At 40.8% G+C, this 26770-nt stretch overlaps 3 protein-coding genes and 1 long non-coding RNA gene across 8 annotated transcripts in view; 1 reads left to right on the top strand and 3 right to left on the bottom strand.

Moving 5' to 3' along the window:
• Positions 1–6502, bottom strand: part of hdac5 (histone deacetylase 5) — a 55357-nt gene extending 48855 nt beyond the window's left edge. For all 3 annotated transcript variants that reach the window (XM_074695795.1, XM_074695794.1, XM_074695796.1), the window contains exon 1: positions 6278–6502. The gene's annotated coding sequence lies outside the window, so the exon portion shown is untranslated. The remainder of the gene's footprint in view (positions 1–6277) is intronic.
• A 5477-nt stretch (positions 6503–11979) lies between these two features.
• On the top strand, positions 11980–23401 carry cyb561 (cytochrome b561). The gene is made up of 6 exons (XM_074695923.1): positions 11980–12131; positions 15242–15449; positions 19495–19593; positions 19677–19780; positions 21201–21358; positions 21462–23401. Exons 2-6 carry the CDS (start codon positions 15245–15247, stop codon positions 21652–21654), a joined length of 759 nt encoding a protein of 252 aa, XP_074552024.1. The 5' UTR covers positions 11980–12131; positions 15242–15244; the 3' UTR covers positions 21655–23401.
• On the bottom strand, positions 15360–19544 carry LOC141809105 (uncharacterized). Its single transcript, XR_012599988.1, has 3 exons — positions 19466–19544; positions 15852–15920; positions 15360–15436 (listed from the first exon to the last, which is right to left on the bottom strand). It is a non-coding gene; the product is annotated as an uncharacterized LOC141809105 (long non-coding RNA).
• A 325-nt stretch (positions 23402–23726) lies between the features above and the next one.
• Positions 23727–26770, bottom strand: part of LOC141809103 (protein TANC2-like) — a 37593-nt gene continuing 34549 nt past the window's right edge. For 2 of the 3 annotated variants that reach the window (XM_074695921.1, XM_074695922.1), the window contains one exon: positions 23910–26738. In XM_074695921.1, the coding sequence (XP_074552022.1) occupies positions 25052–26738 (1687 nt within the window). In that variant the 3' untranslated portion in view covers positions 23910–25051. Of the gene's footprint in view, positions 23796–23909; positions 26739–26770 lie in introns of those variants that run through there. The other variant, XR_012599987.1, reaches the window with a different exon arrangement.

Raw genomic sequence — 26770 nt, 5'->3', positions numbered from 1 at the left:
TCAGGTTGTTACACAACTTTACTTTGAAGATAGAACAAATGTTTCTAGTACCAAATTATTTATGTTTTTAAGTCACTTTGTCACGTAGATTACATCGATCGAAAATACACCCCCACTTAATAACAGGAATAGATTTTTTTTACAGGCTTTGCAGGTAAGTAGACTTTATATATATGTCCTGATCTTTGGGCATATCTTTGAATAATTTCCCCTACCACTCTATTGAAATTAAGTCCGCACAAAATTTGACAGGCGAGGGCGGGGCCCTTTGAAAAGTATACCCCCCCCCCAGCCTTGTGGGAGCTGCGGGGGTATACTTTGCAGCATTTGAGCTCAATAAATTCAGATAATATTTGACCGGGAAATCAAACGCTTGTCCGGTAAATTGAAAACCTGCCGGTCATGTTGTCCGGTGCCATTTTTTATAGCGGAAACCCTGAGACTGATAGGGATTTCTTGGGGCAGATACCAATTATTAGAAGGCGTGAAGGCCGGTAACCGATATTTGAAGCCAATATACTGCAATAAAACTGTACAGAGTTGAGTTTGTGCTGCCTTTTACAGGCATGTAAAATGTACTGCAGTTGAATTAATTTTCTGTTTGGTTTTAAATGACTGATTTTAAATGACCATCTAGGGCTTCCATCGTGTGGAAGGGGAGGAATTCTGTGAAAGAGAAGCATCAGAGCCACAACAACACAGTTTTGAATGGGTTTCATATCGGCTGTCGAATTAAAAAAAAAAGGCTGATGCCGATATGCCCCAAAATGCCAAATATCGGCCCTGAAAATCGGTCGATCCCTAATATAGACCTGCTCCTTGAAGAGCGATAAAGGCTTCCTACTCCTACATGCTATGGGGGGAATTACTCCTGCAAACTACACGTTTAAAAACAACAACAGTTCATTTAAGTGCTAAAGCTGATGGAGAGACAAACCTCAGGTTATTCTTCCAAAGAACTGGGACTGAACAATGCAGCTTTCAAAGTTCAAACATATTTGAGCAAACATTTAAAGTTCAAGCACACAGAGAGCATTTTAATTCATGCATGTTTACTTAACATAGTCCTCCTTCTGACACAGTTGGTGTTCCTGCACCGATGTAAACAACTCCGATATAACTTTTTGACACCAATACCAAACCAGCTAAAGCTAGCTAAGTAATCACATCACTGCGTTTATAACCGGACACTTTTGTCCTGATTTTTTCGTGATAAAATGGTCCAAGGTAAGTTAAGGCAAAGATAAATCTTTGGTGTCGAGGGTTGAAGGTGAACTCTCATGATGGCATGACAATTTTATCAGTCTGCATGGATGATACCACACACATATTAGTTTTTCTTCATCAATGTCTCAAACTGTACTGTCATTGACCCCACCAAGGATTTTTGTTTGATCATTACCCAAAATTTCTGTTCCTCTTTTTATCTCAAATTCAATGTTGCATTCTGAACGAGAAAGTTCAATGGGTGTTATTTTTGGGGCTCTTTTTTGCCCTCCATACTGTAGCCAGAAGTTGTTAAGAGGATTTGCAAATTAAAACACTTTGCAATAGAAAAAAAAAACAACCACACCAACCAAACACAAAGGCTTTAACATGACTGCAAACAACATAACACAACATATCACTACAGAAGTACAGCCACACACAGGTCAAAAGAGGTCAACTTTAGTGATTTTCTAATGTAAGGTTATCCCAACTGACACAGAAAAGTTGTGAAAGAAAGTAAAACATTGTTTTATTTTTTCACTTCAGCTATGATATAGCTTTGTAAGGGTCTGACTTTGTGATATCCTTTGTTGTATTAGTATTTAACTATAATATTTACACATAATGTGCCATCTTACATTGAGCTTAACAAAGTTTTGTTTAATTTGCACTTGTGTTTTTTCGTTGGTGTGGTAGTGTTTTCCTCTTTAGCAAAGCGTTTTTAATTTGCAAATCGTCTGACACCTCCCAGCCACCGTACCTACAGGCTTCTGGGCTGGTCTCGCGACAGAAAACTTTAAATGAAAATAAGACATAATATCAAAAAGTGAAAAATGTCACTGTGACTCCAAAAAATAACCATCTGTTTGGGGTTCTTTGGCTTCACTTTAGCAAAACAATGAGCAGTGAAGGCGTCATCCATCTTTATACACATTGACTGTTCATAACTGAAAAACCTTTCCCCTCACAGCAGCTAAAGCTTGTCAGAGGCACAAATGACACTGGCCTTTGATACTAAAATGCATTAACATGGATCGACAACCAATCTGACCCCCCTTATCCCCGCGCGCGCAAAGTAGAGGATTTTTGATGGTTGTGGCAGAAGTGTTACTGGAGCTCTGATTGTAGTCATGGCTGGTTGGAGCAGAGTAAATCACCAAAGACTACACCATTTAAGACAGAGAAAGGTTTCTTTATAGGTAGAAAACTTGAGAAGAATCTGAATTGGTGGTGGATCTGCAGCAACTCGCCGGGTGAAAAACTGAGATTTTTCTCTAAACAAATGACGTCAACATGAGTTGAATCAAACAGAAAGTAGATTCAGTCTCATATGACGGGTGGGCACTGGTGGCAAAAGTTCACAGCATGACCCCTAAAGCTCTTATATAACTAATGGAGTAACCTTTGAACTTCAGGGCTTTAGGAAAACCCACAACAACAACCAGTTCATGACAGAGCTGCAAATCCCCCTCCACAACCATTCAACCACCCAAGCATCCATCCATCACACCATCCATCCAGACTGTCAGCAGCTGGTGTGATGAGGGGGTCAACCCCTACAGGAAGCACAGACCCTGGCAGTGTTAGCAGAGCTAGGAGCAGATTCTACACTGATGTCAACTGAGGGTGAGTGATTCAAAATCAAACATCCCAAGTATTTTGCAGCCAGATGACTGAAAAATGTCAAAACTTCTGTGTGCTGCTGAATCTTCAAGAAGGAGGAGAATTTTAGTTGTAGACTCATTCTGCTGGGGTGATGATGAGAGAATAAAAACCACAAACAAAAAAACACCAGAATACATAAGAATGAATGCACAGAAACTTAAAAAACATCAAAATCTGACAAAGATTCAGCATCCAAAAGCAAAGACTGATTTCTAGTTTTTAAAAAATAAATCATCACCAAACAATAGCCGGAGGGTTTCAGGATTGCATGACAATCCCCACATGAGCTGATTTCTATCATACAACAAGTGCCTGCAGAAACAGTAATGGACAATACAACTGGGACTCCAAACAGAAACTAGAACACCTCCAACACATGAAATCTTGCCCACATATTCTGTATGCAAATGCAGAATTTGTTTATAAAAATGAAAATGTCATAAACAGAAGGCTTTAAAGCAGATACACCTCAGGAAAAATAAATTTGAGCGTTAGAGGTTTAGATCTCTCCTGTGCATGTGTGGGAAACAAAATGTGTGGCCTCCATCTGGTGTAGTAACAGTATTAATAGTTATTTTCGTTGTGTCATGCACACAAAAAAAGGTACGCAGCCCACATGGCCTTACAAGACTCCACAAACAAAACAGAGAGAGAGCAACAACAGAGAGAGAAAGAACAAATACACCTCCATTCATGTCAAACAATGGCAAACCAAATATGACCATTACACATTACAAACATACACACACACACTACAGCGGTCACACAGCAAGCATTAAGCACCTTCCTACGCTGTTGGGAGGTTGTTAACACAAACCGAGGTGAGGTGAGACCTGTCTTTAGAAACAAGGATTGAGGTCTGCATCGAAAAACAGAACAGAATCAGCACATGGTACAGGACGGCTGACTTCTTACATTGTGGGATGAGCCTAAACATGCAGAGTGCTGAATCTGTGACAGAAAGGAAGGGATTAGATGTATGGGATGTTACATTTTAGATCAGGATTTGTCAACACAGTCAGAAACAAAGGGATTTATAAATTCATACAACGATGTTGGAGGATGTTAGAAAGAAGATGGTATAACACCAATACATTTATCAATGCTCCTGGAATGCAACAGTATTGCCAGCATCACAATATCATGACAGAAAGTGTCCTAACAATGTTGTGGACCTATGACTGTTCAAACTATTATGTCTCAAGGGCAAACTGTGGCGTTTTGTTCAGCTGCAGAGAAGCCCACGGAGGGAAGAGGGACCAATGTGTGCACACCAGTCTTTTCTCACTGCTTGATGCTGAATGTAAGACAGCAAAGACAGCGGACACTGGCGTAAGCATTTCAAGGTTATTCTGAAATTGCAGATGCTCCAGTGGGTTTAAAATCTGATGAAAGCATGTGGGAGGTTAACGAGATGACAACTGTCATCTGTGCTTGTCTGCATCAGGGTAGTAGAGCGCTACAGCAATGGCCATCAACTGGAGCTGGCTGCATTACAGCTTTGACACAACAAATGACTGAAAGTAAGAAATATACTGTTACATTCTTTTTTTTTCTTTTTCTTTTTTTATTCCTCCATATCATAGGAATGCTTTTGTGGGCTTGTGTGGATGAGAACCAGGAAGTGCATGATGTCTTATTGACAATGGTTGGAATGGGTGTTGATTTGAAAGAGCAATTTTTTGGCAAGAAGGAGGAGCCTGTAAATGATTTACTAACTTATAAGAGGATATCTTTTGGTTTTAACATTCTTCCTGGTCTCTTAGGTTTCTTCATACGACCATCAAGGCGTAAATGTCGGCCTATGGCAAGTGGCAGTCATGCAATGTTTCTTTTCATCCTTTTTTCCTTACTCAGTATGCTCAGTAAAAATATAGTGATAGACAATGTTTTCCACATTAAATACATAAAGGGGACATATCATGCTTGTTTCTCCTTTTCATTATGCCAGACTAGGATGCCTGTAAAGCATTTCTGCCCTCAGTACAAGTCATTTAGTTCCTTCATTGCCCCACAATAGCGTTCTCAATATCCTCATTTTAGGCCATTCTGATGAAGATCTCGTTGAATTGCTCCGTTTCCAGAATGACCTCCAGTAACCTCGCAACGTCACAGCCCTTTGTGCTCTGATTGGTCAGTTCTATCAGAGGGGCGGAGGGGGTAGAGCCAGGGGGCGGTTTTTGCAGCATGGCAGTATTTACAAAATCGCCACATTAAATGGAGCAGACCGAGCGAGTTTGCTGTTTGCCAAAACTTCCCTGTAAGGCATTGATAGCACTAATAAAATGGCAGAGTGTAGGATACGTCCTTTTGTATTGGACCCTGAGTCAGACCCGGACGGTTCTGCAGCTCAGGAGGAAGAAAATCCACCTGGACACAGATCATCTCAGGACGCTTCAGTGTGGTGAGTCAAATCGGTACTGTAACATGTATAGTTTATACGTTTATACTCGGCTCTTGGTGGGTGTATCCCTCGGTGGCGGTTGTGTGACTGACATCACAGAGGAGGAGCTGCTTTATTAGATTACTCCAATAAAAAGAAAGGATCCTTGTGTCGTCACGAAGGTCGAAATCTTGCGGCCAAATGGCAATGACCTATTTTCAGAGGCATCAAATCTTGTTCTCGGATATCAGAAAAAAAACAGTATCTCATTTTTTGAAAATTCAGGGGGTGAAAGGTCTTGTTTTCAAATTTATTATATTATATGTAAGTATTAAATCAGGGATCAGCATGATATGTCCCCTTTAAAGTGACTGTATATATTTGTAAAACTCAGAAAAGTGCACAAATTTCATCAATAGCTGTTTTAACCAATCAGAGAGGTGTAATTTATCAATTTTGCCAGAATGGCTCTATCCTGATATTATAATCATCATGGGCCATGTGGAAGTTTGGTTTGGGGTGACTGGATTCAGTTTTTCTGGTCTACATCGAGTCTACATCATTTAGGGCTTCCCACAGTCCTTTCATTTAGCTTTGGGCTGAAACCCCAGTCTGTAGCTTTAAAACTTTTGTTTGTCAGATGTTAACCAAGTTGTGCCCCAGTTAGCTGCTATAGCTATCAAGTTAGCTCTGACTTAACATAAACTATTAATGCAACTACTGGTACCTGGAGGCAGATACAGGATGCCAGCTGTAGCCTGTTTGATATCCAGTTAGCTGTCATATCTGTCACTTGGTGTGTGTCCTTTAGTTAGCTTCAGTAGTAACACTTCTGAAGTTAGCCTTCATGTTAACTGTGCATTACAAAGGAAGCCACTGGCTAAACAGGCACAGAATCTCACCTCTGCAGCCTTACTTCAAGAAAACCTTACAGGGCATGTCGAAAGCTGTGTCATTATTGTACTGTCACGCACACACGTACACATGCACGCACACTGTCCCCCTTAAACCGCACCGTACCGTGGATGTCGGCGGGTCCTCCTGGAACGAGTATTAGCGCAGAGGTCGCTTCCTCCCGGCTTGGTTTTCTGCCGAGGCTCGCTGTCCGTACAGCTCCACGGCTCGCTTTGGCTTCAAGAGGAGCACGAATAATTCACCAAGGAGCACGTAGCTCACCTCCTAACGTTTCACTTCCTCCGTATTTACAGTTTGCCTGTCTCCCTCCCTCTCTCCTTCTCCCTCTCTCACCCACCACCAACAACAACATTATTGACGTCCTCCCGCTGCCACGTGACCAGTCTGCTGGGGCTAAAAATAGACTCAATAGAAACCAATGAAGGCAGACAGACAAGGCAGAGATAGACGGAGAAACGGGCAGCTACATGGAGTAGAAACTCTTATGTGCTCATTTCAACATGGTTTCCCATATTCCCAAACCATAACCACGTGGTGACAGTTTTCCTTTGAAGTTACGCTTTGAGTAGAGAGCTGAAATCCTGTTAAAATGTTGTAGTGCTGTGTATTGGTAATGGTGTACGGAGGCCCTAAGCGGACACGCATCCAAACCTGGCATCTGCTCTTTTCCTGGGATAAGTTGCAATTGTTTCTTTGGAATATATATATATATATATATATATATATATATATATATATATATATATATATATATATATATATATATATATATATATATATATATATATATACACACACACAATTTTAATACAACTCATTATATGTAAATTAAATTATTTATTACAGTACGCCAGTAACAAAGATTAGCTGTGAGACGCTGCTGAAATAAATTTCTTAAATATCTTTTGTAGTAGTAGTGGACACTGGAGCTGGACTGTCAAAATAAATAAATAAATAAATAAATAGATAAAAGGAAAGAAAAGAAGAATAGCAGGAGAAATCCAAACAAGGGAGTGATAGAGTGCTGGCTGAAACACAGGTAAAGCTGTTTGTGATCATGTTTATTCCAACCCACATGCAGCAGTTATTCTGCAGTGGTCTGTTCAAACATGAAAGTCCATAAATAAAATGAAGAGCAAGGTTGCATGTCCTTTGCTTGGTGAGGTCGGAGATGGTATATGAGCACTGGAGGGACACAATCAGGATTCACTAATGTTACATGTTAGGGGCACATCTCAGAGTACAGGGCTGAGCAGTGCTAAATATAGCCTGGTACTAAACCACAGTACATATTGCGTTTACTTTGTTTGCTAGTTGTCACATCTCAAACAATAGTGCAATGACACTAAAAATAATACACTCCTTTGTTGATATGTATCTTATAGAAAGTTGTCTTGAAAAAGAAAAGTAGGGTTGAAATGATCTGCTCTTCATTCATGAGGCAATTTATCCACCTTCTACCTGCCTAAAATTTAGAATTGTATTCGCACATGCACCTTGCCTGCAGATTTTAGAGTTTCATGCATGAGTCGATGCAACATTAGTGCTCTTCTTGAGCTCTAAAAAACTGCACTTCTCATCAGCCTGATCTGTGTTTTTTTATCTGAGCAAGTTAGCAGCGTTAGTGCGCCAATATGTGTGACTAACATGGTGAATAAGACAAACATTTGACCTTTAATACTTCAAAGTATTAAAATATTGATTCCAGCATCACACCACTTCATCTTTGGGCATCAATACAGTTACTGGTGGGGATGGAGTGTTAATTTTGTCATATCATGAAGGTGTTACATCTGCAAAACATGAATATTGGCTCTTTCCATTATCTCAAGCTACCTCCTCAACTGAAACTCACTGCAGGAAACCAAGGGTGCAAACTGAGCACCAAACAGGCTACTCAGAAAGATGTTCAGTAAATGATAAAATATCCTTTGAAACAGAGTCTGGATTGGAAAATATCTTCCACAAAGGTACATTGTGTTTAAAAATGGCCTGGTTTTAACAAGATTTATGATGCAAAAGAGGCAAAATCTACATTTCATCCAGGATTGTTTATTATTTAAGGGGAGCAGTAGAAAAGACACAAGAGGAAGCAGAGCTGCAGCTAAAAATATCTTCAATCTTTGCACAATGTGACGGCGAAACAGATAGATAAGGAGGAAAAGGTGCAGGGAACAGAAAAAGGAGAGCAGGAGTAATGAGGGAGGAAAGGAGGTGAGAGAATAAAACAGAGAGGGAAGAAAAGAGAGATGAAGGTGTAGAGGTGGAGGATGGAGAGGAAGTATAACGGAGGAACATGCAGGAGAGTGTGGAGAAGAAATGAGAGCGAAATATTCTGCATGCACAGAGGAAAAGAAAACGAGGCAGAGCGTGGGCGGACTGAAAAGACAGCGAGAGTGAGAGACAGAAATAGAGAGAAAGAAAGAGCTATTCTGGTAATCATATTGTTGCCATGGAGATGCTGTCCTCAGTCAGACTACTCCACAGGTGCCTCATGGGTATTTGTAAAGGATTTTCCTGATTGGTGGAGGTTGCTGGAGGAGAGAGATATTGATTGGTTGACATAGGTCAGAGGTCATGCAATTACCATCCAATGGCTGTCTCAGATCCTCGTTTATTTGTCTTCGTCACATGTTTCTCTCTCAGTGATGAAAGGAATGCAGCTGTAGCTATACAGATAAAGAACTTTATTAATCAAAGCGACAGCTGATATCCAACATTTGATCACATACCTGCAGAAGTCTACTGCATTCATATGAAAAAAGCACATAGTGACAACACACGGAGGCAAACATGCTGACAGTAGGAGATTAGGGGGTAGTATAATTTTCTTTTCTTTTTTTTTTTTTTCTTTTTTTTTAGATTTTATACTGTCCCTTGAGTTTTTTTTTTATATGACTTGCAGCTAAAAAAAAATCCCTGTTTTTATCTCACTGGGGTTTTAGGAAATCCTTTTTACAGCCTATGTATGAAGCACCTTGTTTAAGCTACTATCTCTTTAAGGCTCCTTGCTGCACAAACCCCCTTCACTCTGATTGGCCAGCCCACTGGAGGACTGTCAGAGAAGGAGGAGCAATGGGCAGACCTTAAACTGCTTTCCATTTGTGCAGCTGGAATGCCCCCCACCCCACCCCAAGTTGAAATTTGCGACTTGTAAATCGGAGCACCCACACCACCCCCGAGTTCCTAGTAGGAAATTCTGAGTTCAGGGTCAACAGTAATTAAGCTCTTGTTATTTTTATTTTATTTAGAATTTCTTACTAGTGTTTGTCGCGATAAATGAATTGTATATATAGTATTATATTGATGTTATATACAGAAATACCTCTTTTAAGGCAAGTTTTTCCGACTTGGCAACTGGAGCACTGAACTTAGAGATGACATTACTTCTACTCCTGACTTCCCAGTTGCGAGTACAAATGAAACGCAGCACTAGTGCTTGAGGTCAGCCCTCAAGTGTCATGAACCAGTTAGGGGAGCTTTATTTGATGACATCATCTTTTCAGGAAGTTTCGTAAAGATCAGGTGGAGATGTCAGATGAACATCCAGAATTATTACTTTATATCCATGTTTAAAATATGGGAAAGCAGAATACCCTCTCTTTAAGAAACATAAAAGGTATTTCTAAGCGTACATGGTGGACTTGATGCTGTTTGCAGAAGTTGTTAGTCTAGCTTTTGTTCTGTTCTGGTTTGTCAACAAAGAGGCCTCGCTAACCAGAATCTTCTTATAGCTATTACATTACCTGTTGACAAGGATCAACCCGACTTCAGAACCATCCATTTAATATTAAGACAAATTTCCCAGACAGTGAAGAAATAAATATGCATCCTTTATTCTCCTTTTACAGCTGTGGATTTTATTTTGGACGTTTGAACCCTTTCCACTCTTCATTCCTGGACCTGGAGCTCAGCCCTCCAGTGGTTTCCCTGCTCTAATGGATGCGTTTCATTTCTGAGTAACAAAAAGAAAAACTAGTTCAGTTGGAAAAATATTAACACACACACACTCACACACAAAATAACACAACATTTCTTTTCCATCCTTGAATCAGTGTTTCTATAATTGCGACCTCATGCTGAACCAGTGGGTGGTTATAAAATCTCAGTCTAATAGAAGCATCACAGGTTCAAACCCACACAGGTAGAAATGAGTCCAGCAGTACTGATGAAGAGCGAAAGTCTTCATCATCATCACAATCAGCACACGGGGAGGAACTAAGGGTGATAAAAATGGACCAAGTGGTGTCATTAAAAGTCAGGAGAGGAAGGAAGATGGAGAAACAAAGTGTGAGAATCATGGGAAAGGATGAGAGAACATGTCAACACACACACACACACACACACACACACACACACACACACACACACACACACACACACACACACACACACACACACACACACACACACACACACACAGAGGCAGCAAAAGGAGCAGTGGTGAGTCAGCCAGTGAGTCACAGGAGAAATCAGAAATGTCAGACAGAAAAAGAACACACACACACACACACACACACACACACACACACACACACACACACACACACACACACACACACACACACACACACACTGTGCATGCACAGCTGCAGCCACCACTTTCTGACATTAATGAAGTCGGCCATTCCTTCCCACGTTTAGGGCCAAGGTGAGAGTGGAGGAAGGGGGAGTGAGAATCCTAAAAATTCATGTGAGGCCCTTTCTCTGCTTGAATATTCATCCTGTGACACAAAGCAACATCCCCCTCAACTTTCTGATATAATCACATCATAAATGAAAATAGAAGCTTTTCCAAAAATCCTGCATCTCCCCTTGCAGCCAAATACCCCACCAGACCCCCTGAAGAGTCTCAGACCTCAGGCTGGAGGCCACTGATGCAGCTGCTGCTAAAAGAGCTGCAGCTTCTCTGATCAGATGTGGAAGATGACTGGGACAACAGTGCCCTCTAGGGACCAGGGAGGGAGCTGAGAGTCTGAGGTGTCTCACCTTTAGATAAACTAAGTTATTATGCATGTGTTTAATTTTATGCACATTTTATTTCTCTAAAAAGCACATATTTATGAAAAAAAAAACAAAACCTCAGAGAAACAAATCATAGTCATCATAGCTCATTTCAAGTTAAAAAAAATAGTGTTTTTTGTGTGGAATGTGCTCCGGGGGGAAACTCCCTTTAGTTTGTGCAAAATGTGTCAATCAAGTCTAAACTAGCTGAGCTTTGAGGAAAACAAAACCTTTGGCAGTTTATATCAACTTCAATACTTGTTTATTTTTTGTATTGGTTAAAATTTCAAATGTATCGTATTAAGAAACGTCTGTTTGCACTAATTGGTTCTGCATTAATAGAGCTTTCACAGAAGTGTGAGCTCCCCTTGCAGTAGACTCCTCTGACCCCCCAGAGCATCAGGGATGGTGATCCGATCCTCTAACGACACGATGTGATTCAGCGACAGACACCCTGTCCTCTCCTCCTTCCCTTTACCTCCAGTGTTGTCAAGGCAACAGACCTTTACACCGGAGCTGTTAGTCATCCATCCACACGCGCTCACTTTCTTGATGTGACGTCATTGACACGTAAAATTATGGTTGTGTTTATTGGAAGTTTTAAGGTAGCATTAAGAGACTCTTAATAGCTTGGATGAGTTCCTCTGCGACTTTAATAATAATAATAATAATAATAATAATAATAATAATAATAATAATAATAATAAAAATGTATTAACATCAATAATTATTTTTTTTGTAATTTCTTTAAAGGGATAGTTTTAGCCTCAGTATCACAGTTTTTTTTTTTCCTATTTCTTCGTCAGTCACTTCTGTCACATGGGTTGGGCTTCTTTAGGAGGACATCCAAAACACACACACACACCCACACGCACACTCACACGCAGTTGAACAGACAGTAAGAGAAGGCGGATCTGTTGGAGTAAAAACCAGGACTTCCTCGGAGTAAATCGCTGTAAGTATTTAATTATAATTCCCCAATTTACTGTCTTTAATTCCCTTTTATGCAAACGGATCTGTCAGTGCAGTCACGATTATAAACGCGGAGGTTAAACGTCCTAAAAGTAAAACAGTGTTTAGTCATGTAACAGCTCCAGCTTATAAGTGCCTGCAGCTTTCTTAAACATCCTGTGGTTGTAGCTGTGTGTCATTATAGTAATAGCCCTATGATGTGTCAGTACCTGGTGTTATAATTGCCTTAAATGAGGCTGAAATCATGAGTTTCTGCGCGCTCTGCTGCGCACACAAGCGGAGATAATCAGACAAGCAGACAGATGGAAATTCAACCGTTTTTCCTTCATATCTGCTCCTGTCCTCATGTACCTCCCGTCAGCTGGTCTGCGACACTTCCTGCTCAACGTCATGGGAGTTATTTTTTTCTGCTGCCCGGCTCGGCTGATCGAAAAACATGATAAAAGCTTCAGATCTAGTTTGCATTTCCTGTGTTTTTCCTCTCCGTTTGTTTTATTTTGAAGGAGTCGTGTGCGGAGTGCTCATTGGAGACTTAATAAGTTACTCTGGTAAAGACAGCTTACAGTTCCTCTTTTGAAAGAGGCAGTTAAACGCATATAAATCATGTTGACAGTTAATACTTTACGCAATTATGCATAGTTTAAGGAACCGTCTTCTTTATCACTCTGATACATAAGTCATGAGCTAACAGTGTGACTCTGATAACAACTTATCTTGGGGTAATAATCTTGTTTTGGTGTTTGTAAGGAGAGATAGCTAATGTGAAGATGCACTGGGCATGTGTTACATATGCATCTTATGAAAGAAGCCTCCGTGACGTCAACCATCTGTTTTTGATGGGGAGTTTTGAAGCGCATGTCAAAGTATGACCATACCAGAAATGCTGAACACAACCAGGCCTCTTTCAAGTTCAGATGAGACAAAGAGGTGGGTCTTTTTGATCACCATTCAGTCAAGTCCACCATGCTCTTTTATGGGCATTAATGTTTTATTATTTTGAATCGAATATTATCAAAACAAATTTCACCCCAGTGTGGCTGATAGAGAGATTAGCTATTCAGACTTAAGCTATGGACTAATGATATCAACTTTTTTGACTTAGTGGGTATGTAGTCTGACTCTTTAAAACCCATTTGAGCTCCAGCGCTCCTATTTCAGTCCAAGTCCTCTTTGGATTACAGTTACTCCTCAAGAAAAGACAAGCTTTACAATAGGGATGGGTACCTTTCACATTTGAAACGATAACGGTACTGATGCCCGGTATCGGGACTCAACAGTACCAGTTTTCGGTAGTTTTAATTGTATTTATGTGGTGATAAACACAACTTTTAAATAATAAAATCTCAAAGTTTAGCAATTGAAAATATTTGTTTCTGAATATTTTAACTTGCAATGCTGTGTTCATGTCGGGCATGGAAAATTGCCTACTCTACCACTCTCTCACAGTCACAAGGATGCATTGAGGTACCTTAACATGGTATCGTTTGGTTTTACGTGAATTGGTATTGGTACTACAGACAGAGTTCCTAATTCTTAATTCTGGACCCAACCCTACTTTACAATGATATCTAAGGTATCATGGTTCTGCATAGGAATCCACATGTAACTACATACCAATTACAGGCAACAATTAATGCGAGCTGTTCTCATTTCAGCAACTCTTCAACTATTTGTGCAAGCAAAAAAATTTAAACCGTTCCCACAAGAAGAGGAGTTGAGCTTCTGGGCATGATCATGGACTCTTTTAGAAACAAAATAACAAAAAAGGTTGACTGTATGAAACTTGGGTGATAAAGGGTTAAGTGGCTTATAATAAATTTCCCCTCACAAAGTGTACTGATGGAGAAGCTAGCTATTCATTCTAAAACAGTTTTTTTTTCTTTTTAAAAGTGAAATGTGTTTATTTTTGCAATCACCTTTTTGCAGCCTCAAGTAGCCACTTGATCAACTTTTTTGCCCAGTTTATTTTCCCTTTTCTTTTGCTGTTGAGGTTTTATCTACTACCTAACTTTATTTACTGCCCTCAACTTACTGATCAGAGACCCAGCTGCAAAATATGAAACATGTACCTGACGCATTGGCTACTTTGGCCATATTTTGACAAATAACTGCAACAAAAAATCCATTTACATTTATTTTCAAAGTCGTGTTTGAGTCAGGCCGATGTAACAAATGACAGTTTTTTAAACATACTGACTGTTTGTATTTATTTTGGCACCCCCTGAAGGTAAAGCAATACCGCCTCAGCTGATTTTGTTTTGAGCAGACCTAGAGTAAATAAAATGTATGGATGCATGTCCTGTGAGTGCTAGTATACACTTCAACAAAAAACTAATATGATATTGCCTTAAAATGGGACCAGTACCAAATACTCCCTCATTTTTCCAACATTATTTACACATTAAAGTCTGTGAAATTCAAGTGCGCTTCTCCAAATCTGTATTTCATTTACTTCACATTTTTAAAGAAGTTTGTGACAATCAGATCAGAAATCTCCTCAGCTAAGGAGACCAAGCCAAGAATAACAGCTGGTTCACACAGTACAGTGGAAAATACTGTAACCTACGACAACATTTCATAACATTCAATAATAACTTTACAGCTAAGCACACATATTTCATAATGAACTCCTTTAATGTTCAAGATTAGTCTCTGATGAAGAAAAATCTTTGTTTTTGTCTTCATAATTCCATTTGGTCTTTGAGAACAACAAGTTGCACAACAACCAGAAAATGAAGGTTACGACTTTCCTCAAAGATTTAGAGCAGGGATAAGAAGGGGGAAATTGTGCCCAGAATAGTTTAATAAATAAAGCAGAAACTAATCTGTGAGCTGGCAGGCATGTAAACTGGGCCTCTTGGCTTTTGAATAAAAAGGGCAAATGTTAGAGAAAACTGTGGTTTTTAATAAGTGCAGCATGATTCACCCAGTGCAACATATGATTAACATGAAAAAGTAAAGTCATGGTCAAACATGAGGCTCCAGTGTGTGCTCTGTGGTTGTCTTCGTCTAAGCTCTCTGGTTAAGTGTATTTTGATTCAGCAGCCTTACTCTGAGGTGTCACTTCAGCTCAGTTCTGTTTCTCCTCCTCAGATCATGGAGGATCCTGCTCCGAGTTCAGGTCGCTCCGCGTTTGTGTGGCTGGTGGGAGCGTCACAGGTGGTGGGTTTGGCATCGGTGGTGCTGACGGGTGTGTGGATGGGTCACTTTCGGGGGGGTTTCGCCTGGGATGGCACAGCACAGGAGTTCAACCTGCATCCTCTGTGTATGGTGCTGGGACTGGTCTTTCTGCAGGGAGACGGTGAGTAACTCAAATTTAGATCAAAACAGGTTTTCAAGGTGTGGAAAAAGCCGATCCCAATATGCATCTGTTTAATCTATGAAGATGTAGCCCACATGCTTTAATGCTAATGCCACGTTCGCATAATCTGTGAGTCTGCAGCTGAAGGGACATTTAACACCTTGTTTTGAAATGCATACACGTTGCCCAGCAGGTAATGCCAGAATGATAAGCAAAGCACAAAAGAAGGACTCAGCTCTGTGTTATCTGCTTTGTTGTCATGACACACTAAATCATTTTCTGGTAAATTTCTGTAAATGGAGGAGGCAGAGGTCAGCAGATCATGGAGGCAGTGTTCCAGGCAGCCTGTTAGTGAGTGTGTGTCTGTGGATGTGAGTGCTCCATGAAGCCTCAGGCTCTGACCTGTTGCATTAAGCGAAACACTGACCAGACATCCATCAGTCTCCATCCCCCACACAGCAAGACGGATTTCTACAGAGACACAGGGAGAGGAATGGTTCAAATCTTCAAATGTGACACGTGTTCTCAGGGCTCGGGCACAAAACCACATCCTCCAGTTAGTTCAGTCCTTTCCCCAGAGACCCTGTTTGATAAAGAAAAATCACAACCCAGTACTCAAGAAAGCTCAAGAGACATGAAGGACAACTGTAGGTTTATCCATCCGTTTTATCGAGCTGTTGCACTAACAGATTAAACAAACTGCTCCTCATGGATCTCAAAGCCTTTCAGTCAAACATAGGGTCTTGTGCAGGGGGTATCTGAATCCAAATATCTAAAGTCCTCCTGTCCCTGTCTCCAAGACTAGGCTTGGACTTCCTTTGAAAGAAACTTATTCCCAATCTCAGTCTTTCAAAGTTGCTTGACTAGAAAACTGGAAGCGTTGCTTTCAGGTAGTAAAACTCTTGACCCTGACGTTGTTGTGGATCCGACAGTGAAAGCGCAGCTCTCAGGATGTGTAACTCTTTGTTTCTGTATCGACCTAAAATCTCTGCCTGGACGCTGGAAGCTAAAAACTTATAACAAGTAACACCAAAGAAACAGTATACGAGTGGAAAACTAAAAAATAAATTTGGCATCAGGCTAACAAGACATAGAATAGAATAGAATAGAATAGAATAGAATAGAATAGAATAGAATAGAATAGAGCTTTATTGTCATTGTAACAAGTACATCGAAATTGAAGTCACATCAGCAATCAAGAAAACAAAAGTAAGAAAGTGTATAGAAAGTGCAAAAAGGTCCATAAGAAAATAGATGATGACAGCTTGTCCATCATTCTCCAGTTCAGCCAGCCTCCACCTCCACAGGGTCCAGGACTGAGCTTCTTCAGCAGTCTGTTCAGTCTCTGTCTCCTAGATCCTGTCTGCTCACAGCAGGTGAAGCTCTTCCAATGTGACATTGAGGTGTTAGCTCTGTTATCCATGTCTGTGAATAGCATGATGCTACTCTGCCTTCTGGTATTCGCTCTGTTGCTGGGTTAGCACAGCTAGCTCGTCCATCTTATTGGAGATAGATCTTACGTTCCCAATAACGATGGATGGAAGGACAGGTCAATGTCGTCACTTCTAAACTCACACCTGAAAACCAGCACGTTGTCCTCATCTCCTTCTCCTCACCTTGTGGGGAAACATCTGGCCTAGCACCAGTTAGCATTGGCATGCTAGAGGCTTCTAACAGCTAATTTCCATGTAAACAATGCAGCCATGGTTACATGAGGGATCTCCAGACAAACACAGGAACAAATTTACTGAAGACACAACCAAGTTGGTGTCCATGACCAACAAATGAACCACACAAAGTAATGATCCACTTCAAATGCAAAAGTGACAAAGAAAGTGATGAAAAAATCACGAGAAATGGACAAGGAAAAGAGAGCTGCCATAACGGGGTGGCGGCAAGAAATGGAGGGTTGGCAAAGAGGGCGCAGGACATTGGGGACATAAGGAGATGCAGAGTTTTATAAATATCTAACTATGACATATGCGACTTCATATTAATCGTCTCTAAGTCCATCACCAATCCCATTCCAAATTTTAGTCTTACATTCAGTAACTCAACCCTATTGCCTGCACGTCACAACCGTAACTTCTGTATCAGTTTTGTCAGCAACCTATCTTTTCATCACCACATCACCCAGCTCTCTGAAACAGCTTCTTCCACCTCTCAAACATAGCCCGCCTGTCTTTTCCTTTCTTTTTCTGCTGCTGAAACGTTCATTCAGATTACTGCATCAGCTTCTTTTACAGCTCAGCTTCCAAAGTCCACCATAAAGTACAATACATTCAGTCCTCTACTGTGTACAGTTTGAAATCCTCCTCCTCCTCCTCTTCCACCACCAGGCCCCTTGCTACCTTACTGACCTCCTCCACCATCACAGTCCTCCCTGTTACCTGCGTTTTCTCACAGAGCTGAGCACCAAAGTCTCCCTCCCCCAGGAACTCATCCCCCACACCAAAACTGCCCTGACCCTTCAACTTTCAAACCTCAAAAACTCACTGTTTAGTGTTGATTTTAGCAATTTGTACAGTGTCTCTGAGTTTTGAAAAGCATTATTATTGTTATGACGAGGTAATGGGGGCCAGGTGGAAACAACAAGGGACAGGGATCACTACTACAAGGGTGAGAAGACTGATGCGTCATTGTTACCATGACAACATTTAAGCCGACTGATTAGATTTGTTGCGTAAAAAATTGAGGAACTTTTTTGCTGCATGTTTTGCAATCCAGTCATCATTTCCTGAAAGACAGAAAAAACATCCACTCAGGTGACACCATTTTTACTCTGCAGTCAGCTTGTTACTGCTGCACTTTGTCTCCTCTGCAATGATGGATTACAAAAACACACCAGCTGTGGCTCCATTCGAAGTAAATAAAAAGCAACAGTTATTGTTTTTAGCAGTTAAAATTGTATCATTAGAGAGATGAATTGTGATAAATCATACTTTTATCAGGCTGATGTTCTTTAAGGCTTAATTATTCTTGGGTGACAAATAAAATCCAGATGTTTCTGTTTGTTATTGCTGTTGAGGCTCTGACTTCATCACTTCTCACAGATTTATTTAACTTGTAGTAATCTGAGATTCCCTTCTGCAGGTGGATTCTGGTGAGGTGAAGGATAAATGAGGATGTTTGTCATGTGACCCACTCAGAAGCTGACTCATGTTTCGTGTGAAATCAGCCTGGCTTAAGTTGTCTGAACTAACACGGCTGTTTGACGTGTTGACAGAGCAATCAAAGCTTAATCGCCGTCGTGTACTGTATCATTTGCTCTTGTTGTCACAGCTCGCCACAAAAGACGCTCTGTGACTCATCTGACAGGGCCGCTGACTGACAACTGGCAACAAGCTTTTGTAGAGATGAGTTTCGCCAATGTTTTCAAAGATCGAGGATGAACAGTAGAGGTTAATTTTAGGTTGAAGGTTTAGATGTGTGGGTCAGATGATGGGAGACAGAAACAGGCACAGATGGGGTTGATTGATCTTTTGTGTCATTTGAAATAAGGCCTCAAAAAAGCTCCAAAAAGGATCAATAAAATGTAAAATCAACACAAAAAAGGCAGCATGTGTGCACAAACTCACAGAGGGGTGTTATAACTATACTCCCATCCTTTTTTTGTTATCAAGCCCTCTTTATCACGTACAGTCTGTCCTCACAGCGCCTCTTTGGGGTCGTGATGGTGGTCCGACAAATTAAGACAAAGTGAGATGTCGCTGTTGCCCCCCCTCTCTGTTCCCCGCCTGCAGCCCTCTCTCCTGTTGGCTAATAAGAGTAAGCAGATTAGCTCAACTGGTTCCCAGCGCTCTGTTTCAGAGCTGGATTGAATTACAGCAATAAAAGCAAAGGGCAGCTGGACGTTTAATTGGATCTGACAAACACCTTGGAGCTGATTCTCTGTGATTAAGTCTGCTTTTGTTGCCCTAAGCCATGCACATGCTGTTAGGGATACATTTTACAACAAATCTTTAAATCAACCAGTTTTAGCGTGGAAACCTCTGTGATCTGTTGACCTGAGTTACCTGTCCTTCTTCTCTCCTTCTCTTTGCAGCCATTCTGGTTTACAGGGTATTCAGAAATGAGTCGAAGAAGAACGTAAAGATCCTCCACGGCATCATCCACCTGCTGGCCCTCATCATCAGCATCATCGGTGAGAAAGAGGAAGAAAGATAAAGAGAGACACTCCGTGTTTACTGACACACCTAAAGTGATTCTTTGTGTCTGTGTTTACAGGTTTTGTAGCTGTGTTTGACTTCCACAGGGCTGCAAAGATCCCTGACATGTACTCTCTGCACAGCTGGTGTGGCATGGGGACAATGATCTTATTCTGTGTGCAGGTACACTTTAAAGAAAAAAAATCTGTAAAAAATACGGTAAAAGCACAGGTAGCAAAGTTTCCAGACAAATACGGTAAAGTTACAGTCAAATCAATCTACAGTAATTTCCTGTGAAAATACTATTTTTTCCATGTATAATAACAAATTTGTAATGTATAAAAACAAACTCGTAAAACTAAAGAGAAATTTCTGCAGATTTACAGTATTAATATTTAATTTTAGAGTAAAATACCATTATTTAACAGATTTTTCCTAAATTATTGTGGTCAAACACCATCAATAAAGTGACATTGCAAAGAGTTCTGCAGAAAAATACTTTTTTTTTTTTTACAGCAAAATACTTTTTGTTGTGATGATGTTTTGTAACCATGAGTGAGGAGGGCGCACAGAGGATATAAGACTCTGCTGAACATTAAAGTATTGCATTGGTGGAACATGCTGCCTGTGCAACACTGCATGAACCAGCTGTGTAATTCAAATAGCATTGTTATTGAAACTTGACCAACATAGCAAAGACCATCAACACATCTGGTTTATTAAAAATAAAACCCAACGTAAAAATAACTGGGTACAGGGTCTGCACAATGGAGCACAGACAGCCAGTACGCCCTCCTGGAGCACAATCAGCTGGTCCGCTCCTTGGAGCACAGATAGCCGGTTCGCGCCATGGAGCACAAACATGCTGTGCCCCCTGTATAGCAGGGCCTCATATCCACAGTGTGTCCTCCTCACTCATGGTTACAAGCACTGTCACAATAAAAATGACTTTGTTATGAAATAAAAGGAAAATTGTAAAATTTAGGACACAAACTGATGGAGGACAAAATGACCAGTGATGCACGAGAGGAAGTGTTTTAAAATTTGTCTCTGATCAAAAAACAATTAATTCCTGTATTTTTACAGTGTTTTTTATGTAGTTCTATGTTACAGCGTTTGACTGTAATTTTTCAATATATTTCTGGAAACTTTGCTGCCAGTGCTTTTACCGTTTTTTTACAGATTTTTTTTTTTTATTAGTGAATTGCAACCATGATTGAGGAGAGTATATGATTGAGCTGGCATAATACCTTAAAAAAACATCCATGGTGTCATTTTTTAGATAATTTCTGTAATTTTACAGTTTTGTATAATGTTTTTTGAAAAACAGAAAAAATACTTTAAAAATTAAGGGTTTATAACCTTTGTTTTTTTGACTATGTAAAATTACTGAAAATATCTGTAAAAATACCAGCATTTAGTTGTTTTATAACAAAACTGGAAAAATCTGTTAAAAATTACAGACCATTTCCTGTAAAAAGACAATTTTTTTTAACAGTGTACGCACAAACATAAACAGTACCTGCACAGTATGCAACCAAAATGTTATATGTACTACAACAGTGACTATGTCTTTTCTTTTTATGCTGGTTGTTTCCCTCAGTGGGTGCTGGGTTTGGTGTTCTTCCTGTTGCCTGTGGCATCGTCATGGTTACGAGCTCTGTACCTCCCCTTCCACGTGTTCTGTGGTCTGGTTCTGCTGGCAATGGCTGTAGGAACGAGTCTACTGGGCATCACAGAGAAACTCCTCTTTTCCATCATGTAAGTCTGTCTGTATATTCATGTTAAAATTACCCCAAAACCTCCTTACAGTAGCTCCAAAGTGACCCCTATTTGTACCTGTGTTATGTCTCTCTGTCCACAGGCCGACCTACTCCAAGTTTGTCTCTGAAGGGGTCCTGGCTAACACTTTGGGGATTCTACTGGTTTGTTTTGGGGTGCTTCTGGGCTACCTGATAACCAAAGAAGACTACAAACGTCCACCAAACCCCGAGGAAGAGGCTCTGTCCGTACACTTTAAGACCCTGACTGAAGGGGGGTCCCCCACCACGCCATGAGCTCGCTGAGAAATCTGTCAGCTCTAACTGGAATTTAAACAAGCTGTGTCCTGCTGACAGACTAATTGTGCTGACTGACTCTTACAAAGTTAGTGGTTCTAAAAATGGCCAAGACTGTGCTCTGTAAACATAGAGTCATTTAAAAATTGTATGATCCATATAACGTTAAATATTTGAAGAGATAATTCTCACTTGGCGGTGAGGTGTGTACAGTTAAGCCCTTTAAACAGAAATATAAATGAAGTATATGAGTGTGTGCAGCAAAGAAACTATTTATGACTACATTTGTGGACAGTAGCTACATCCAGAATTGGAAACTCAAGTGCTGATGTAATGTTGTACAATAGAGTTATAAGTTGTTCAAATGTCAGGATGCTGTCAAACTTTTATCATTTACTGCCTCATGTGCTGCAGTGCTATAGAAAAAGATCCACTAAAAAAAAATTGCCACTTTACTATAGCAGCTGGTATCAGCATTCAGCCACTCACTTGTTATTACTGTTAGCCACATGGTAGATGAATGCTAATATTACAATTTGATATTGTTACATACACAAGGAGCGCCTTGACTTGATGTTTTACTTCTAGCTTACAGTAATGTTAGCTCAGAACTTAACATGCTAACTTACACTCTTTGCTGATTTCAAGAAATCTGAATGATTTAAACTTGTTGCTGAGTTGTACTCAAGGTGTTAGGTTGTGCTGCCAATTCAACAGGAGAAACATAGATTAGCAACATCCATGGCTAGCTATCAGTGATGTTAGCTGAGAAGTGTGTGCTAGCCTTATGTATCTCCATACATTCACTGTCCAGTAACTTTTTAGGGTGACAGTAGGTAGCTAGGAGGTTACGTGCCACTTAATTTATTTGAAAGTGCCTGATTAGTAAGGATAGCCATGAATTAGCACTAGCTAAAACAAGCTAATGCTGATGTTAGCTAAAACGGGTTGTAGGTTAACATTTTCTGTGGTGTCATTATAAAGTTTATGATGAACAAAGTAATAATTATGAATGATTAATAATTTATCAACTCAACCTCAACGGTACAACCTTATAACAGCATTTGAGCTAATTTGAGCGTCATAAGGAAACTGACTCATGTGTCCAATCCAAATAGCATACTTTCTGCTGCTATGTATATAACTACTATTGCTATTTATATTGAGAATTTATTGCAAAAGTTATATCTGAGTTTATGGTTTTCTCAAATACAATGGTGATATTATGAATAATAAATAGTTTTAATTTGAATAAAAATCTACTCTATTCTCAGTTTTTGAACAAGATCAAAAATTCTAATTCTCAAAAAGTAAAATTTTAACTACATAACTCAACCACTCCTGAAAAGTTTAACACTCAGAGCTTTTAGTTTTCATTGAGCACTACTTGTTTAAGTTTGAATACTACTGAATGCACTCTAATAAAGTCTGCCTTTATCACAGTTTATTCCACCACGATGCTTGATAAATGTATCTAATCTGTCCATTAATAGTGTTTGTAATTTGTCTGTCATGACAGGAAATGTTTAGCGTTGTATGTCCTGAATTTATTATATTTTATTGTACAGCTTTTGAATTCATGTTCTTGAATGTATCAAACCAAATACTAAACATGTAGCTTCAGTTTGTTTGCTGGACTTTAGGAGTCTGTGTTAGTTTTTAAATGCAAAGCTTTACAAAAATATGGAAAAAAAACTTTTTTTTGTTTTTGTTGTATTTGTCTTCTCTGTGAGACAACCTGAAATAAACACTGTGGCAAATGTTGTCATCGGTCTATTATTTTTTTTTTTTACTTGTCATTTTTTTTAAAAAAGGGGTGCGGGTTAAAAAGTGAGAGATATTGGTGTATTTAAAAAAAGAAAGCAAAGTCCTACTTCCTTAACACCAGGCGTGATGTTAGCTAACCCCTTAACCATTTTACTGTCACCATGTCCATCAAGCCTAAAGAGTGTAGAAAATGTGAATGCAGTCCCAGTGACGTCAAACATTGATATAGGAAGCTCAATGATGGTGCCTGACATCTTGTAAATGTTAATGTGCCCAAGAGAATTTGAAATTATTGTAAAAACTTGACAAATGTGGGTTATACTTAGTCTGTGCTTGGGAGCTTCTTGTCCTCAAAGGCCACCATCACCCCACTTCTGCAAGGGTGAGTAAAGAAGCATTTCAGCCAAGACGCTAGTGGCTTGATAACGTCACACACTGTGCCTTTAAATACATCACACTTTAGGAAGATATTTAAAAAAAAAACAATCACTGTTATGCTGGTAGATGTTGAGAAAAGTTGACTTTTATTCTATTTCTTGCAGCTTGTGATGATGTAAGCACTCACTTTGTGACCAGTCTACAGGGCCCTGCTAAATCAGAAAGGATCCTCTTGGATTGCAGAAATCTGGACTTCAAGAACTACATATTACAAAAACAACTCCTCTAAACCTCAAAGAAGATTTGTACAAGAGATGTTTAACCAAACTGAACAAAACTGAACTTTAATTCAATTTTCTGTTTTGCACTTTAAAAGAAATCTTTTCAACAAATCAACATTTGCAAGCAAATCCAAGAGACATCTACAGCCTCAGAAAAAAACATTTTATACAGTTTAATACAGATATAACTTTAAAAAGATAAATATCACATATTATTAATATACAGCGAGTCAGTGCCTCTTAAAGGACAGCATTCTTCTAGTTTCTCAAACTATGGCGTGGAAACAGGTCACTGACGTCACAGTCTCACAGACTGAGACCTGCAGCGCCTGAATCCAGGTTTCCAGTTATTGTTTCATGTCAGCACTTCATTTTTAACATTCAGTTATAAAATGTACAGAGACTGGATTATTTATTACCTCTTCATCTTCTGTCTCACCATAAACATTCTCGACCTTCCTTTGCTTCTTTTTGTCGCCTCTTCCTCGTCACTGGAAGGACTCGTGGCTAGTTTCATATCAAACTTCTTCTCCCACTTTGTGCTTTTGATGACCCAGTAAATGCTTTTTTTTAACAGAAGTGAGCCCACTTTTGGCATAAATGAGCTTGAAAATCTAACTTTTTATGCAAATACTTTGATCACTTTGCATGTGAACAAAGGAGTGTGCATGTACAAACCATCAGTCTACAAACTGACAGTCGGACTATCAGCTCATCAAACTTCCAGTCACGTTAAAATCTAGTCTTACAAACCAGCGAACATCAGGTTTGGTGAGTTAACAGTGGTTTAAACCACCTGTCACTCTCACTTCATGGACTTCCAGTTAAAGAACCTTCCAGTTGTGCAAACAGGAAGTTGCAGTTTGCAGAACTACCCCCTAACAGATTGTTGTACGGTTCTGGGGTAACTCCACAGACCCAGAGGATTTTAGAATAAAAGAGCTAATTTTTCTGACCCCCATTAAACTTTCTTACACGTTGGATTCTACGAAAGGTCGTTTTGGTTTGACGGGAGACGTCGGGCCTTTCTGCCGCTCAGAGCAGCTGTGGATCACCGGCAGAGTCCTCGCAAGCTTCACATCAAAGTATGAGGGGTTCTGACTCACAACCTGCCCACCTCCTGCCTGCGCCTCATGGTAATCCAGCTGGTTGTCGTACAGGAGGTGACCGTTGTGGGCGTTGTTGTTGCTGCGGTTGTAGTATGCAATGGAGGATGGTTGGGGTTTCCCGAGGCCGCCCTGGGTGTTTGGGGTTTTGCTCGGTGAGCTCACAACAGTGTCCACTGAGGACACGGCCCAGGAGCGAGATGGGCTCAAACAGGATGAGGAGCTGGATGGAGCTTGTTGTTGGAACTGCTGGTGGACTCTTGTGGTCCTGTCGTTGATGCCCATAAAAGGAGTGTTCCTGGATGAACGCCCTGCCTCTCCAGGATAAGTCCCGCCTCCTATGCACATGTCAGACTGAGGAGAGGAGTTCAGGTAAAAGTCATCATAGCCAGAAAATCCTCCGACAGACCCCAGATCTGAAGGAACATCCATGTGCTGGGTGGAGGCAGAAGTCCTGAAGGCCGGACCCTGGTTGGAGGGCTGGGAACTAAACCGGACGTTGGTGCTTTGAGACAGAGTGAGAGGCTTAGATGGAGGAGCTTGAGGAGGGACCGCTGGACGTCTGAGTCCCTGCTGTTGGTATTCATAGTTAAAGGACGATAAAAGGTTTTCAGGAGGCCCTGGTGGAGCCTCGGTAACCTCCATCGGGTAATACGCTGCTTTTGATTGGTTACGGCTGAACTGGCGAGCCTGCACAAAACGATTCATCCCCGCTGTCTCCACTCCTGCCTCTCTGATGTAAGCTGGTCTGCTCTGGGAGACAAAGTCCACATCCTCTGCTTGGTACTGAGCTCCAGAGCCCAGACCGCCCTGACCCTGCAGGGTAGACCTAAAATCCAGCCCGATGGCCTCGCCAAGCCGGGCCAGCTCCTGAGGCAGCTGACCGAACTGGGAGTAAGCACTCGAGTGAGCTGAGGAGGTGGGCTGACTGGTTCTGACCACCTGGACTTTGGCTGGCTGGAGCCACTGAGGCTGACCAGAGCTCTGCTTCTGGAAAGATCTCTGATTGGACAGATACTGGTGATGGTTCTGCATGCCGGGGTTCTGGTCTAAGTGGTGGAGTTGATGGTACTGACCCACATTTCCTGTCAAACTCTCTGACATCAAGATTTCTGGCTGCTGATGCTGCATCAAAGATGGCGGAGGGCTAAAGTGGCGGTTAGAGGACGGTGGCGCCGAGTGACACGGTGAAGAAGAGGAGGGGGTGGAGCTGGAGAGGTGTCGATACAGGTGAGTGGGGGAGAGAGAAGAGGGGTGACTTGGTGCATCTTCTCTGTAACCCTCCATATTTTCTTCCTCCCCTTCCTCCTCCTCTTCCTCAGTGAGCCCGTCTCTGTCTTGGACCTGTAGACAGCCTGAGTCTCGGCTCCGGACCTCGGGAACATTTTGTTGATAGACGTGATGTGACGGAGGTGGAGGTGGGGGAGAGTCTTGTTGTCGTGCAGCCTGCCGACACTCTTCCTTGACCCTGGAGAGCAGGCGCTGGATTTCACGGTTGGATGGGGAGAGACGACTGGCTTCAATCAGGTCCTCAAGAGCTGCGTGGAAGAGTCTGGAGAGTAAAAGAGAAGCCATGACATAAAG

Source organism: Halichoeres trimaculatus, unplaced genomic scaffold, assembly GCF_033239565.1.
Source record: "Halichoeres trimaculatus isolate MK-OKI-2021-1 unplaced genomic scaffold, fHalTri1.1 fHalTri1_scaffold_20, whole genome shotgun sequence".
Classification (NCBI taxonomy): domain Eukaryota; kingdom Metazoa; phylum Chordata; class Actinopteri; order Labriformes; family Labridae; genus Halichoeres; species Halichoeres trimaculatus.
Note: the sequence above shows the minus strand (reverse complement) of the source record. Positions and strands in the feature narration are given on the sequence as shown.

Coding starts and splice junctions, on each gene's coding strand:
- cyb561 (XM_074695923.1), top strand. CDS start 15,245: ATGGAGGATCCTGCTCCGAGTTCAGGTCGCTCCGCGTTTGTGTGGCTG. Junction 19,781..21,200: donor TGATCTTATTCTGTGTGCAG/GTACACTTTAAA, acceptor TGTTTCCCTCAG/TGGGTGCTGGGTTTGGTGTT. Junction 21,359..21,461: donor AAACTCCTCTTTTCCATCAT/GTAAGTCTGTCT, acceptor CTCTGTCCACAG/GCCGACCTACTCCAAGTTTG.